At 41.7% G+C, this 16,894-nt stretch overlaps 3 protein-coding genes across 11 annotated transcripts in view; 2 read left to right on the plus strand and 1 right to left on the minus strand.

The window, feature by feature from the left end:
- LOC106580347 (smoothelin) overlaps positions 1-4,110 on the plus strand; it is a 98,702-nt gene extending 94,592 nt beyond the window's left edge. For all 7 annotated transcript variants that reach the window (XM_045703139.1, XM_045703143.1, XM_045703140.1 and 4 more), the window contains one exon: positions 1,428-4,110. Coding sequence is in view for 5 of the 7 variants with exons in the window: in XM_045703140.1 (XP_045559096.1) it covers positions 1,428-1,587 (160 nt within the window). In the remaining 2 variants the exon portion in view is untranslated. The remainder of the gene's footprint in view (positions 1-1,427) is intronic.
- A 101-nt stretch (positions 4,111-4,211) lies between these two features.
- selenom (selenoprotein M) lies at positions 4,212-8,099 on the minus strand. The gene is made up of 5 exons (XM_014161293.2): positions 7,796-8,099; positions 6,462-6,497; positions 6,276-6,310; positions 5,179-5,257; positions 4,212-4,896 (listed from the first exon to the last, which is right to left on the minus strand). The coding sequence occupies exons 1-5, from the start codon at positions 7,925-7,927 to the stop codon at positions 4,675-4,677; spliced, it is 504 nt and encodes a 167-aa protein (XP_014016768.1). The 5' UTR covers positions 7,928-8,099; the 3' UTR covers positions 4,212-4,674.
- The window catches only part of LOC106580349 (phosphatidylinositol 4,5-bisphosphate 5-phosphatase A), a 35,179-nt gene continuing 23,583 nt past the window's right edge, over positions 5,299-16,894 (plus strand). For 2 of the 3 annotated variants that reach the window (XM_014161288.2, XM_014161292.2), the window contains exon 1: positions 14,195-14,792. The gene's annotated coding sequence lies outside the window, so the exon portion shown is untranslated. Of the gene's footprint in view, positions 5,575-14,194; positions 14,793-16,894 lie in introns of those variants that run through there. The other variant, XM_014161291.2, reaches the window with a different exon arrangement.

Consider the following 16,894-nt stretch of genomic DNA (forward strand, 5'->3'; position numbering starts at 1 on the left):
TTGCCTCCTCCGGGGGAGGGTACCGAAGTGTTTCCTGCATGGAAGAGTTTTGAAATCTACCTCATCCCCTTGAATCAGCCGTTTGCTCAGAGGAGGAAAGTAGGCATACATTTAAAAACGATGCGCTACTTAGATACGCTATGCTTGTATCTAGAAACATTTATTTTTACGACTTTACACATGTATTTTGGGATTCCTCTGCTGTAAACTTAATCTTCCTGATGACGAGCTAGTCGAGGAGTCATTTCATACAAGCACATTGGTTTCTTCTCGACTCCTATTCTCGATTACCTTTGACCTTTTTCAACAGGAGAGGATAGAGGACAGGATGCGAGGAATTGAGCAAATCCAATTGAGATTCTCCCAGTGTGTGACTGTGTGTGTGTAGGAGTTAATGTTGTGGAGTGGGGAGGTGAATGGCAGGATCAACAACAGTTCCACCGGAAATGCCACTGGTTATTCATATTATGATGATGAAGTGAGCTATCCATTAATATAAACATGATCATTAACCTGCAGGAAGTCATATGAAGTGGTAGGAAGTGTTGGAGTGTGTCAAGGTATAGGTCAGAGTGCAGTTTTCTCCACCCTGTGAGCCTGGTGCTGGGGTCCAGAGGCCCAAACATGGACTGTGAGCATGTGACTGCACTCAGAGCCAGGCTCCAGCCAGGCAGAGGGCCAGCCATCAGCACTTCCCATCTGCAGATCCACACTTTAAAAGGAGCTGCCACAACACTGGAGTGGAAACAGAGATTGGAAACAAAGTGGAGAGGAAAAAGAAATGTCAGACCTGTGGTGTGTGAAACATGTGTATCATCTCCCTGTTTTTCTACTTACAGCCTGGTCAGTTTATAACAGCCATCGCTGAATGACAAATATACTTACCTCTTCAGAATCTAAAACATTAAAGGGGAAACTTAGAGTTTACAGTGTTGACATTCGTCTCTCTTTAAGGGGATAGGTTACCATCTGCTGTTCTAGTAGTTGTGCTCACTCGGTCTCCCACCTTGCAGCTGTTTCCCAGAGCTCTTGCTCCCCTGTTCTCCCAGCTGGGCAGCTCGCACTGTTTTAACAGTCAGTCAGCTGCAGTACTGTCAGTGATGAGTAGTTTGTCAAGTGTGCCACCCTGTGGTTATATGCATGCATTGCACATAGATTATTTTGTTTAGCTTATGGCAGAATATGTTTGGAATGGTCTCTACATCTCTTAAATGTATGCCTATAATGCTTTTATGAAACTAATGCTTTGTAGAGGGGGTCCCTCGTATCTGGTTAGTTTGGGTGGATAAAAAAGCTGTTATGAGAGCAGTGTTTGTGGAGAGAACATTATATTTTATCATTACCATCACTCTGTTCATCTCTTTCTCCATCTCCCCACCGCTCCCTCTCTCCCTTTCTCTGTCTCACCATATGTCTCCCTCCCCTAGGGAATGTGCCAACTGTATGCCCCTGTTGGAGGTAGAGGACATGATGATCATGGGGAGGAAGCCTGACTCCAAGTGTGTGTTCACCTATGTGCAATCACTGGTCAACCACCTGCGCAGGCACGAGATGAAACTCGCCAAACTCCAGGGCACCAACCTCTGATCTGCCCCTCTGCTCACTGTGTATCTTCCCCCATCGCACCCCTCCTCTCATCCTGAGCCCTGAACACCACCCATGTCCAAAAGACAGCAGCCCCGACTCTGAGTGAGGGGTGTTACTGATTTGTACATCTCTGATGGCCAACGGGGTGGGGAGTGTGTTTGTGTAGGTGGTGGCATCTGTCTTATGATTATCTTTGTTAACGGCGGTGGCATGTCAGACAGATAAATTCCCTTCCTCTGGACACATTTGTTCAGGCTGTGCAAACCTTCCCGTCTTCCAGAAAGAGAATTCCAAAGTTTAATAGAGAATCTTTAAGCTCTAATTGATATTTTTATTTTATACTGATATTTAGTTGTACAGCCTATCAGTCATAAGACAGTTCTATACATGGTTTGGAAGTCGGAAGATATAGCACCAACAAAACCCTAAATGAAATGTACATGAGAAAAATAGTAATTTTACTGTATTCCCTCACCCACATTAATGCCTAAATTTTTTTGTTTTCTGTGACAATTACAAGATGTTACTCAAGCTGTTGGTGATGATGAAGAAAAGAAATATGATATGAGGCATTGTTAATATTCCTTCAGTCCCCACTCTGGTACTGTTAAAGGTGTTACCAAATCTGCTAAACACATCTATTTCAATTGTTTTATGGAGGGATGTTTATTATTTTTTGGTGGGTGCTTATATTTATCCTATTACACACACGTACATGTATTTATTAATACGCATGTGTGAATTAGATTATTTTTTGCATATCACAACTCTCCCTGAGACATCCTCGAGAAAGTGGGGTCACGGCCAGAGTCTGGACCCTAGACCAATTAGGGTTAAATGCCTTGCTCAAAGGCACAGACAGATTTTTCACCTTGTTGGCTTGAGGATTTGAACTAGTGACCAAGCCCAACACTCTAACCCAGGGATGGGAAACTCCAGTCCCTGGGGCCAGAGTGGTGTCACTTTTTCTCCATCTCTAGCAAACACAGCTCATTAAACTAACTGCATTCTAAACTCAAGATCATGATTAGTTGATTATTGGAGTCAGGTGTGTTAGCTGAAGCAAAAGTATGAAACCAATCAGGCTCCTAAGGAATGGAGTTGCCCATCCCTACTCTAACCACTAGGCTAGCTGCCGCCCATTACTCAGTAGCTGGCATTATGAAATTGACGAATCTGTCTATGCAGCCCTAACGTAGCAGGTGTAAAGAAAAACCTGAGCAGGTTCTGCAGAAACCAGAAGCATCTGGTTCAGGCTTTGCCTCTTCTCTGCTTTTCCCCTGAAAACCGTATGCTTCCGGGTTCTGCCGACCCGTTGAAGGTGATGCAGCCCTATGCTGCGCAAAAGCGATATCTGAATCTACAGACCCACTGAGGTTAAAGCCAGACTAGGTTGTGATAGTAGTTACAGGTAAAATCACACATTGGTGTTTCTAGATTATCACATCTCTCCCCACCTTTTCTCCTTGTCCTTGCCTCAGTTCGCTACATTGGGGTCTAACAAAAACTTGGCATGGAGTTGTCACATTCACACTGCCTGCATCAGCCCACCCAGCAAACACATAGAAACACACAGCTCTTTAATTATGCTTGGGTAACATTTCTGTTCGTGGTCGTACCATATGCTTTGAAGTTTTGTTTCGAGTCCATCTATGAAAACGTTTGTACTGGCTATAGGTTATGGTAATATCAGTATTTGTGGGCTCTAGAGGCGTCACTACAGACCCTGATTCGATTCCAGGCTGTATCACAACTGGCCGTGATTGGGAGTCCCATAGGGCAGTGCACAATTGGCCCAGGTTTAACCGGGGTAGGCTGTCATTATAAATAAGAATTTGTTCTTAACTGACTTGCCTGGTTAAATAAACATTTGAATATAAAAAGGTTTGTTGGAGGCCAACCAATCAAATAATTTATAAAGCCCTTCTTACATCAGCTGATGTCAAAGTGCTGTACAGAAAGCCAGCCTAAAACCCCAAACATCAAGCAATGCAGATGTAGAAGCACGGTGGCTAGGAAAAACTCCCTAGAAAGGCCAAAACCTAGAGGAACCAGCCAACTTCCCTTCTCTACATCCATGGGCCCAATGAAAGCTGGCTTTCAGCTCAGTTGAGTATGACAGACAGGTGAACAGGAGAATATTACTGATAAAGGCTGAATGTACTTTATTGCCAATGTATATTTTCTGAATTCTAGCTAAATAAAATGTTTTATGGTTTCTTTATCAATAATTTTAAGACTGCGGTTGGTTTTATAACAATTCACTTTCTCTAGTCTCAATTACAGATGAAGAGGAATTTACTAAATCTAATTTGTCAGGTGTCGACTAACAATGAAATGCTTACTTATGGGTCCTTTTTCAACAATGCAGAGTTAAAATATGGTTACGACAATTTAGTATTCCGCAACCAGAAAGTTTCCACAAACTAGTTAATCCTGTACATACATGCTTGGACAGTCAATTCAATGTTTCTGTACACCACAATGAATGTGAATTAACAATTAAACCAACTTAAGAAACAGTGTATGTCTTCTACTCTAACACTTATTTTCCCGTGTTTGTGCGCGCAATGAGAGTTTGATTTAAGGACATTCTACAAATGGGACATCGTACAAAAATATTGTAAGTTTAACTTTTTATTGTTTTACAATTGTCATCCCATCACTTGAATCCCCTTGTGTGCCTAAGCCCTACCCACCAGGACACGTTGCATCGGCCCCAAGCCAATCAGGAGATTTTACAGCCAGGGGCGTCATTCAGTTCCACAGCGGACAGGAAGTCATTAGACACATGAGAGAGATTAGAGGAGAGACCCCTTAAGACACTTGACACCTAGTGGTAAATCATACGCTTCACCTGAAATAAATGAACAAACGGAAGATTTAAAAAAATGGTGTAACCTTTTCTGATGCTACAGAGAGACAGTTACCCCAAGTGCTGAACCAGGATCTGCTTGTCCCGTGTTCTGATCCCAAACAATTCTGTTATGAGCTACAGAAACAAACTGGTCTTGGACCAGCACTGGAGGAGAGTAACCCTGTCTGTCCAGGTCCACACAGACTGCAGACTCTTTACTGCTGTGAGGATTACAGGTCAGAGTGCTTGGCCTCTGCATCAGAATCTGAGGAAGCGTTGCCTGCGGGGGCTGAAGAGGAGGAGGAGGGAGTTGCTTTGAAGGGGCTGTCCTTGGCGGGGGAAAAGCGGAACTCCTCTGGGACCTGGTCCTCAGGCTGAGCCTTCTTGTAGAAGCCCAACTTCTCCAGCAGCTCGTTGATCTCAGAGCGGGTCATGTCAGACAGGGCGATCCGCTGAACAGGGCAGATGCATGTAGGTGAGATGCCGATCCCCACAAGAGCCCTCTATTCTTCCACAAGCTGTAGCATGCACAGATGAGTTTGTCATACAATTTCTGTGCAGTAGTAGGCCCACCCTTTACATGCATGCATCTCTAGATAAGTAAGCCTGCAACATGCATGACCAATCTTTCATTAACCATTATAGCGCACTAGTGAGAACCTACAGGAAATCATTAACACCAGAGATGTGTTAAAGTTACAGTAAACGTCAGTGTGTTTCAGCAGCTCACTTACGTCCAGCTCTTCGTAGTAGTGGTTGAGGAGGACAAGCTCGGGATCAGCCCCAGGGATGTGCTTCATTACCAGGTTATGGCTGGGATGGCATGAGTCAAGGGTTACAAACAAAGAGGCAAACAAGGAAATGCAATGCAAACAGAGTGCCCGCACACAGTTGACACGTGTCTGACACCCCAGGCCAGGACAACTTCCTTCACGCACCAGTGCCCCTGCTGTCTGTCATCACACCAGCTAGTGAGGAAGTATGGTTATGTACAGCTTGGACTTTGTGCTCCAGCCTCCATACATGACAGGGAAATGCATGAAGCACTTCAGTTACGAGATCACTTCAGGACAGTCTTACATGCTGGAGCTGTGACTGCTTCAGGACAGAAAGCTATCTGCAGGCTAAAGGTATGGCTATCAGAGTGTTATATATATATATATATATATATATATATATATATATATATATATATATATATATATGCTTCTGTCTGCAGAAATAGCTTTCAATTACTTGGTCAGATGACGAGTACAAATGTGTAGTAAGTTTAGCTGCTGTGTAACTTTGTTCTCGTTACTCTTTTTTGGTAGCACTTTTCATCAAAGGGGCAGTTGCTACATACATATTTGGACTTATAAATCAATTATATATCCACCATCAATTATATATCCACCATTGATTGTTGAAGAATATAACTTAAATAAATTAGCTTAGTTCAACTGTCGTACCCCATCAGAACCCAAAATTGAAGCTTGTTTTACTCCAATGTTTGTAAACAAACACTGTTTAGCCTCAAAACATGGTTAAAACTATCATTTTGATATCATGGACGGTCAATGGAGGGTACATTTGATTGGTTACAGTTCTCTAGCCCCATCCCTCAGCTTTTTACCAAAACAGTGGTGAGGTTACCTCTTGTTTCAACTGCAGATTGGCCCCTTACATAGTTTATAAAATAGTAAGGCTGTTAATTATTTATTCTGAGATGGTTAAATCAGTTAAACGTTGTCAACCAGTGCATGGCTTCCACAATACGGCAGAGGACCTACCTACCACACATCAGCTTTCACAACTCTGCACGTCTGCTAGCACCAAAATGAAAGGATACTAAAGAGGAATGTCCTGGGTCACAAAGGCTTTGACCTGAGGGGTTGAAGAGTTGATGGTTAGTGTAACTCTGCTTTGTTGGGCAGGCAGTGATATTTCTGAGCATTTCATCAATTGCAAAATAACAATAATACTGTACATATACAGAGAAGACTGTTGATAACAATAGGCCTACTTAAGCACTTACCTCTCTCAGCCTGTTCAGCTGTCATCCACCGCATGACTGAGAAAAAGATTAAGCAGGATAGTGGTTATAAATCCCACCAGGACAGGAGCAGGGCAGTGGGTGACTGACTGGTGGTCCTCCTGACACATTAGTACTGTAGGAATCAGGACTATCAGCAAATAAAGCGACTTATCGCACCATCTGGACACAAGTGAAACACTCACTGTCTGAAAAACATGTTGCCTCTTGTTGATAGACCATAGGCCTATACTATATTGTAGGCCCTATGTAAGAAAGACTTCCCCAACTGGCGGCCGCGGGTGGTTGAGCAAAAAATAAGCAATTTTATTTTCATTGTTGGACATAAGACTAAATATGCTCCAAGTGATTTTAATTTGGGAAATCTGTTCAAGTATTCCCACGCATTATAGAGAGACGTGATCGTATACAATGTAAGAAAGGTTTCTAAATTATTGTTAGTCAAATATATCTGTTTGGGCTTCTTGCGGTCAATTTGCAGTCTACATATTATTTGTAATTATGTTCCGGACCCCGGACCATCTGCTCAAGAAAAAAAGCCTTGGCTGAATCCAGTTGATGATCCCTGCCCTATGTAATGATATTTTGTTTAGCCCATGGGAGGGGGATGTGGTTTGCACATCCATGGGTACATAGATATGTGGCCAAGCTTACAGCTCTGCTCTGAGATTCATTACTACCTGCTGATAGGTAGGCATCCCACAGGTGAATGCCAACTTGACAACACATTTTTCACTGAAAGATCCTGGCAGGTGTGATGCACCCTGGATGATATGTTCTCACAATGAGAAGAAAGTCTGAAAAAGGCATTGTTAGTCCACTGTAATTTGAGGTCTCATCTTGCAGCCACGTTGAAGTAATTCACTGGCATTCTATTGTAACAGAATGATTACAGAGAATAGCCTATTATTTAGTCCTATAAATGCCCATGAGTCTCAACCCATTAGAATAGTATAATGTGCAGTGGAATCACTATTGCACTTAATGTTATTTACCAAAATGTTTGATCAAAAGCCAATAACATGGATAGACACCCATAGGAGCAGATGCGAGGGTTTAAACTTTTCATTCATTTATTTTCCTCCTCCCAAAAACCTACGCATGTGCACATAGGACAACAGTTAGGCTACCCAATATTTCCCTCAATACAAATCTAAATGTATTGATCGATACGTGTATCCAATAATACCAAAACATGATCCATAATTACATCGACAAAGCCTGCTTCTTATTCATTCTTGTTATCTTAGGCTACTTGAAGTGGATTTGTTTACGAATCTAATTGCAATTGCGTTAATATTCTTACTCAAGCCTACCTCCACCTTCGCTTTTGCGAGCCCATCCAGTTTCTTCAGATCTACATCATAGGCCGACACACAGTTAAGGAAGCTGACGAAAATGAAGAACCACATAATTTCCTCTGATTGCAGCACGTTGAGGAGATTCATGCTTTAGAGCAGACGGTCTTGGTCGTTCGTGTCGCTCACCTATTCTGCAAACCTATCGTTACCTACTGTAGGTTATACTTGAATAGCAAGATGTAGCAGGCTAGCAACGGTGATGTTCAACTATGTCATCTCCGGATTTATGCCACGTCAAACGCTTTTCTGCTGTCTTTGGAGAGGGCGGGGAATGAACGAACTGCTTCTTAAAGGCGCAATCTGTAATAGTTTCTGCTGTTAAATTGTTCAATTAATGATTGCCATAGGGCTGGCTAGGCTAAAATATATACCTATACTTTTCAAGAATATCAGTTTAGCAATTGTCGAGCAGTTTCCCCATTCCTCATTTTACAGACTGTTGAAATTACTGATTGTACCTTAAAACAGAAGATCATTGGTAGATAAACAAGGGAGAGCTGGAAAACAGCCACCTCAGGTTGCACTGTGGCTACACTGCATGTGCCCTGAGATGAATTAGAAGAATGTGTTTTGCTAAATATGATCTTGACATTTTCATTTTAGGTCATTGATTTGATTAATAAAGTTATTGATATTTGTTTATATTATTGGACTACATTCTGATTATGTATTAATAACACAGCTACATCAGTAAACATTATCCATCTATAATACTAGTATTAGGGTATTATACAAGTATTTATAATACAATACACAACATTATTATGGTAATTAACTCAGTGATTGTAGACGATAAAGTAGACTCTAGCATTCCTCAGAGGAAACAGCTGTGTAGACGAACTGCTTTTTGGTCTACTTTGAGACAGAACCTTTTTGACAGTTTATCTAATTTAGTGTCAGGACCATACAATTAGGAATTAGAATACTTAACAAACTGAATAGGATCTCTATGGTCAGGACACTGTCAAACAATCCTAATTATAAATTATAAATGGTCTGACACAGGGAAATATGTGCCCTTTAAATCTGCAGGTACTTGGCTAAATCCTTTATTTGGTCAGCCCTGAGGGAGGCAGTCAGACCCGTAAAGAATGTCCAATGGCAAGGGGAGGGGAAGAGTTTCATGCAGTGATTTATTTCAGTACCCATGGCAACTAAAAGTATGTGAGCGGAGCGGTGTTGGAGCAGAGAAAGGAGCGGAACGTGCCCAATTTGATTGAAGCGTTGATCGAGATTCCCAAAGGCTGGAGTGTCGACCTTCTCGCCCGCTCCAATTTCGCTCCAGTAGGGCTCACTTCACGAGCTCAGGCATGCCCGCCCCAGCATGCATTTGTAGTCTACTTGTGTGCCGCTATAGCCCCTTGCTTTAGCTATTGTCATGGAGTTCGCTAAATATTTTCATAAAGAAATTGCTAAAACACACAGGTGCTAAATCAAGGTGGCTAACAAAGATGAGGACCAAGAGCAAGAGAGGGAGTGCCGTGATGTAGTGTCCAGAACTAAAGAATCATTGTGGAATCTGAAAAGACACATATACCAACGGAATGATGGTGTACTTACTCCGTGCACATGCTAAAATAAATAAACTAGGCGGGTAGATAACTAAGTGTGTCATTGTAGCAAAGTATTTATAAACTAAAAATGTAATCTCTTAAACGTTTCGTTCATTTTTGTTCTACTATCTATACAATAGGCCATAATTGATTTGGCCCAATAGGCCTGGCATATTCCCACGTTCAAGGAGCTTTCCGTTTTGATTGGGTTACTTTGCCTAAAAACCTTCAGGCCTATACATATTATATTTTTAAAATGCATCTCTGCCCAGCCCGGCAAGAGTGGCCAAAAGGGTGTCCCAGTAGCTCTTGTTTCTAAGTGAATTCAAAGGCACTAATAAGTCATTTTTCGTTTAATTTGTATTTAATTATAAGTAAGTCACAGCCTATTATGCGCAATTTATAGACTGTAATGATTTAATACAACGAAATGTTGTTTAAATGCTGAACGCTTTATGTCCCCACCAGCCTATTGTGTCGCACTCACAAATGCTTCACAATTTATTTATTTGTAGGCTATATCCTTGAAATAATATAGCCTAAATAATTGTCTCCTGACCTATTTAGAGTGTTTATATGCTGTTTAGTATGACAGATAGGGTACTAGGGGGTAACTAGCCCCCTGGGGTAACTGCCCCTCCCCCCCCGTAATTCTCATTAAGACCACAAGATGTCACCAATTTTTTTGCCCAACACTTTCCCTGGCTGCTCTTGCTCAACAACAAAATTCCTCTGTGTGATCACAACTTTTGGAGATATTTTTAAATGATTTTGTTGTAAATGAATACATTTTTTTTACATTTTGAAAAAGTTGTAAATATACATTTTACATTTACATTTACGTCATTTAGCAGACGCTCTTATCCAGAGCGACTTACAAATTGGTGCATTCACCTTATTGGCTCGAACGCTGCCCCGGCTTCGGCCGGGAGAGGGAGGGCCAAGATAATTGGGAACGGCCGATCCGGTGTCCTGCCGAAATCAGTCTGATCACAGAAGGCTGTGATGAAACAAAACCTGCGTTCCCTGCATGCTTGGTCAGCTCTAAACCACGAAGGTTTAAATCGAACGAACTCCCGCCGAGAGTGAACATTAAATGGGGATGGCCTGTGCCCAGCGGTTACGTACTACCAGGTCTCAGGTTCGCCTGAGTCGAGACTCTACACGTCACGGTGGGGGCTCTCTCCACGCTCCTCGGAGCATGAAGTGGAATGGCATGCGACTGACCATCAGCTGACACTACCAGGCCTCAGGCTAGCCTGAGCGTGGGACCTCACGCATTGTAGGTGTGCTTGTCCCCCCTACGTTCGGAGACTCAAGGCGGAGAAACCCATAGGCCCCGCGGCGATAGGTCACCGCGGGGCCTATGGGTTTCTCCGTGACGTGTAGAGTCTCGACTCAGGTGAACCTGAGACCTGGTAGTACGTAAGTTGGCATCTCTCCCGCTGTTTTTAGTAGCAGGTGGGGGCTGGATTAGGAGTGAGTAGTGCAGAAGGGGGGGCTCATGAGTTGTGCTCCAATTTTACAGAGTTATGAGTTACTGTTATTAAATGTTATATTCCAACGTTATTTCATGTTATTAGTTATATTCCATTCCAATATCCCTATGAATCTTTATTTAATTAATTAAAAACAACTATTGAAAACCTTTTGCTCCTGAATGTCATTTTAAAGTGCTGGGATTTAAAATCTTGCATTATTCAAATAATATTTAGTGCAATTGTATGGAAAAGCAACAACAAAGAAAGAACAAAGAAAATGAATGTGCAGGTGAGATAAAAAGAGGGACTTTACATCAAATCTCCTCAGTGCGGATATTAATGGTAACATGTGCAACACCATTTCCCGCCATATTTTATTTAAATAATTAAAATAAGACAACTAGGCTTAGCTTAGTATTACTTACTAAAGCATTTCTAAATAAAACAGATTAAATTGATTTTAACACACTTGTGTGAAACCCTACAGTATGCCATAATCTTCTACAGGGTAACTGGCACACCCGTGTGTGTTACCTCGGTACTTAAAAAAAGCCCCTTTTCCAAAAACAACATTTCATGAAATAACAAAAAAAGTGTCAACTGTAGCCATTTATTTCCCTTTATAGTTTACTTGCCTAAGCATGACATTCATCCACATACCATTTCTTTTCCAAGCGTTGCTTTTTTGTGTCAGAAATTAGACATTGTTCTTAGGGGGTGGCTAGTTACCCCGTAGTACCCTAGCCTATTTGAAATTATGTTTGCTTCTTACATTCACTTTTTTCATGTTAATTAAAATCATTTTCATTCAAATCCATATGGTTTGGTTAGAATACTTAAAAACCAATTGGTAGGTCCAGGTAGTCACAAAAATAGATGGGTGTCGGTTACATTTATTATTTTAATGAATGGAGCGAATTTGGAGCAGCAGTTTTTTTCCTGTGAGCGCGGAGCGGTTTTAGTGGAGCAGCAGGAAAAGACATGGAGCGCCGCACCTAACCACTAAACTCTGCACACATGCTCTGATGGCAACATAGGCTTTTGGTTCCAACATTTTAGCGTTGTTGCTGAGGTTTTTCCTATTGCAATGGCAGTCATGCCAGTGTTGGGCACTTAGTGTTGGGCTCTATGTAGTCATAAGATGGTGTTATTGTCGCATGCTGTGGTTGAGAGCGAGATTGGTTCACTGAAACTGTGTTTGTTCTAATTTTAGGAAAGGTCAACCACAGGAGATTGGTGGCACCTTAATTGGGGAAGACGGGCTCGTAGTAACAGCTGGAGCAGAATAGGTGGAATGATCTCAAATACATCAATTACATGGTTTCCATCGGTTTGATGCCATTCCATCTGCTCCGTTCTAGCCATTATTATGAGCCGGCCTCCCCTCAACAGCCTCCACTGAGGTCAACACATTATATTTTCATTACAAGAGCCTTGTTAACTGCAGACACTATTTCAAAAGTACTATGGCCCCATTGGGGATGTAACTGAGCCAGACCCATTCCCATCTACAACAATCAGTGGGGGAATTTCACTAACATTTGAAGTTTTACAGAGGTTTTATGCTGTCAGGAGGTCATACAGTAGGTCCAAAATGGGGGACAGGAACCCTGGGATGTTTCCTAGGTAACTTTGGTGCTGTCAATCACAGCTTCAGAATGAGCCAGCTACCCAAGGAGGATGTTTGTCAGGCACATACAATCATATGAGATTAAAGGCATGATATGACATTAGAAGAGAGGATATGGATAGGGCTATCCATTGTGGGTTTATACACTGAACAAAAATATGAATGCAACATGTAAAGTGTTGGTCCAATGTTTCAAGAGCTGAAATAAAAGATCCCAGAAATTTGTCATTTGCACAAAAATTGTATTTCTCTCAAATTTTGGGCACAAATTTGTTTACATCCCTGTTAGTGAGCATTTCCCCTTTGCCAAGATAATCCATCCACCTGACAGGTGTGGCATATCAAGAAGCTGATTAAACAGCATGATCATTACACAGGTGCACCTTGTGCTGGGGACAATAAAAGGCCACTCTAAAATGTGCAGTTTTGTCACACAACACCATGCCACAGATGTCTCAAGTTTTGATGAAGTGTGCAATTGGCATAATGACTGCAGGAATGTCCACCAGAGCTGTTGCCAGAGAATTGAATGTTAATTTCTCTACCAACATTGTTTTAGAGAATTTAGCAGTACATCCACCAGCCTCACAACCTCAGACCACATGTATGCCGTTGTGTGGGCAAGCGTTTTTCTGATGTCAATATTGTGAACAGAGTGCCCCATGGTGGCGGTGGGGTTATGGTATGGGCAGATATAAGGTATGGACAATGAACATAATTGCATTTTAGCGATGGCAATTTGAATGCACAGAAATACCATAGTGAGATCCTGAGGCCCATTGTGAGGCCCATGCTTTTTTAAGGTATCAGTGACCAACGGATGCATATCTGTATTCCAGCCATGTGAAATCCATATATTAGGGCCTGATGAATTTATTTCAATTGACTGATTTTCATATATAAACCTTAACTGGGTAAAATCTTTGAAATTGTTACATGTTGCATTTATATTTTTGTTCAGTATAGCTCATTAAGAGTGATAATTTCATTAATGGTGATGCAGCTGTTAGGATTCTATTTTATAAAGGTTTATCTTAAACCTGGAGTTTATTTAGTGTCATTTCAGCTCAGCGCTTAATAGCTATTTGTCAGAGGAAATACACAGTGCTTATACATACAGACAGTGAGTAAACCTATTAATGAATGTGACTAGGATACTGCCTCTGGTAGCCTAACTGAGAAACCCTTAGAAACACAAGTAGTGGACCATTGATAAATAATAGGCCACATCAGACATAATAAAACCTAGGAGGACTACTGAAGTAACAATATAACGTTTAAATGTGGAGGGGAGCGCGCCCCTGGAGTCGGTGAAGGGATGCAGGTGTATTGGGCGCCTATAGCTTACGGCCCATGTACACTAGAGGGCGGCACCGCACGATGAAACACTGCTTCCCATTAGGTAGCCTATACAGGCGCCTGTGCGGGTATAGCATAGCTAGGGCACCATGGCACGGATAGGACTGATTGTAATAAATGGTAAATAAGAAGTATTGAGGTACATTTATTCTACTATTAATGTTCATGAAAGATTGGAAAGCCGCGCAAAGATGCACGTTCCACCTCGCCAAATTGCGCGACATTGAGCAACCTTCACAGTTCCATTTCTGTAAATGGCCAGTTCACAAATCTAACCGCTGTGCGGCGGTAAAGCTTCAAGATATATAGTCTACTGTAGGTTGTCTGTTAGCTCACACTATCGGTGTGATCGAGGCGTACCTACTCATCATCAAAACAACGTTGTGTATTCATAGAGTGGACGTTCGCGTACAGAACCGGATGAACGAGTGTACATACTTTGAACGGCATAGGCTACCAAACAGTCCAAGCCACGTCGGTTTAATCGACGCAGCATTTGCATACGCCGTGAAAAGGTTGTTTTATCATTCAGAAGCTAATAAGCGCAACGGGTGAATATGAATGTACGCCTCGTTTGTTTATGAAATGTATCTGCCTTCCGTGAGCGTGAAAGCTCGAAGCACCTCACTTGGCAGCGTAACTGTCCTCCACTCGGACATCGCCAGTGTGGAACGCGCTTGGATGCCGATAGTTATATTTGAAGAACGTCAGGACAGGGAGGTCTGATATGATAAAAGTATCGTAACGGGGAAAGGCTATTTAAACCTCATCCTCTGACAAGCCTTAAACACAATAATAGCCCAGAACTGTTCATCCTCAGGAGAGGTAGGCGCCGAACAAGCATCAGACTATACTCAACTAACCAAGTCTTCATTCGGACGGTCATTTCGTCGTCTGACATCATTTCATCTCTAATCTTTACTGAACAGGTGATGTAGTTATGTAATAACATATTAACTACTGTACTTATTGTAAAGACATGTCGTTGCATGCTGCTGCCAATGTAGGCGACCTGAGCGCAACACTGAATCGAATCCTGATCATAATTTCTGATGATTTTATGTATTTAATCTGGTGTCCTTTGATTGTCACAGAGTTATTACATTGAATAAGCATGATCCCAACAAGCAGTCAAAACAAAAGCTTGCCAACTTGGTGGTGACATGCAATCTGAACAAACCCTGTCAGTGTTCTTGTTTACATTATCAAATCAAATGTATTTATAAAGCCCTTCTTACATCAGCTGATTATCAGTTGGAGTTGTCTTACTCAGAAAAGCAGTGCAATGCACCATGGGTTGTTGGTACAAATCATATTATGCTAATATGAATTGTATGTATTATAGTGCTGCCATTGTATTTACCCATATGCCACTGTATGAAAGCATGGCATCCAACCATACTCGACTTCTCTATCATGTTACATTTTGTTCTGATTGAGTTACAGTTTCAGGAAGGGAAGAGAGAGGTTGGGGTTCAGATACAGGAATATAACCACATGTGGGTAGATGAAAGGTCAGTAAGTAGTTTATAGAGTAATTGTATCATAATGAAAACCTCCTAGGGCATTGTTATGTCGAGTGGAAAAATCATTTGTGCAACTAGACTGGTGTTCCCCCATGCATCAGTGTTTGTACACATTTGTACTAATTAACATGGCGTAACTCTTTTGATTGAAATAGGCACTACACCCATATTCTGGTCATGATTTACAATCATGTTGTCACACACATTCACTGATGAAGACACACAGATGTCCTCTATCTTTACCTCTTTAACACACACACATGCTCTGAGATAAGATCTGAGACTGAGTCACCAAATTAAACCAACCTTTTTTTCTCTCAGAATGGCCTTGAAATAGGAGCAGAATTAGGCCACACAAGCAACTGGCTTCATTCAGTCATTGGATGATTGGATTCCTGAATAAATCCATTTACACATTTACATCTCTTCAGTCAGTCACTTCATTTAAAACATTACGACCAATGGATGTTGTATACACAAGTTAACTTGCCAAGATATCTGTGATATGCTAAAGCACATAAGACTGAAGATATGATCTCGTCTCAGAATGGCTTTTTTTCATTCAATTTGGTCTATTTGGTCATTTTAACTATAACTTGCTGTAGCTTTTAGTTGGACATTTTTCCTCTCTGACTGGTCAGAAAAACACATTGCAAACCCTGGTTATTGTAATTCTATTAGCTTGGCCTATGCCCTCTGGCATGATAAACTGGTGAACTCACAGTACTGACATTTTTCACATTAGATGGATACAAAAATAAGTATTGACAATAGATTGTTGTGGTGTCCTGCAGACATAAGGTTCATTTTGATGCTAAAAAATGGATACATTCACTATATTATGAAGTGGTAATAACACATGTATATGTAATTGATACATGTGTTGTTATAAGAACATCATTTTTTATATTTATCATAACTTCACAAAGGCATCTGCAATTCAAATAATCTAGAGATATATTTGCATTTCTATACCATGAATATGGTTATTGTACTGGATCTTATTGCTCTCAGACGTTTCCACCTCTAGTGTCTCATATCATCAGCCTGTTTGACTCCTTGGCTGGGTCCCTGAAGCTCCTGCCAATAGCTCTCAATCCTACAGGCCTCTCATGGTCTCATTCTGCAGCTCACAGACTGAACAACCCTTAGAAGATAACGACTTCATTTTAAAGTGCAGCTGTACCTCTTCGTTTGCCTAAAGAGGAAGAGTGTGTCCTAATTTCTGTTAAAACAAAACCGAAAGGATCTCCTGAGTGGTACAGTGGTCTAAGGTCTAAGGCCTAAAGGCTGTGCCACTATAGATCCTGGTTCGAGTCCAGGCTCTGTCGCAGCCGGCCGTGACCAGGAGACCCATGGGGTGGCGCACAATTGGCCCAGCGTCGTCTGGGTTAGGGGAGGGTTTGGCTGGCAGGGATGTTCCTGTCCCATCGCACACTAATGACTGCTGTGGCGGGCCGGGTGCAATGCACGCTGACATGGTCGCCAGGTGTACGGTGCTTCCT

Source organism: Salmo salar, chromosome ssa20 (genome assembly GCF_905237065.1).
Source record: "Salmo salar chromosome ssa20, Ssal_v3.1, whole genome shotgun sequence".
Taxonomy (NCBI): Eukaryota; Metazoa; Chordata; class Actinopteri; order Salmoniformes; family Salmonidae; genus Salmo; species Salmo salar.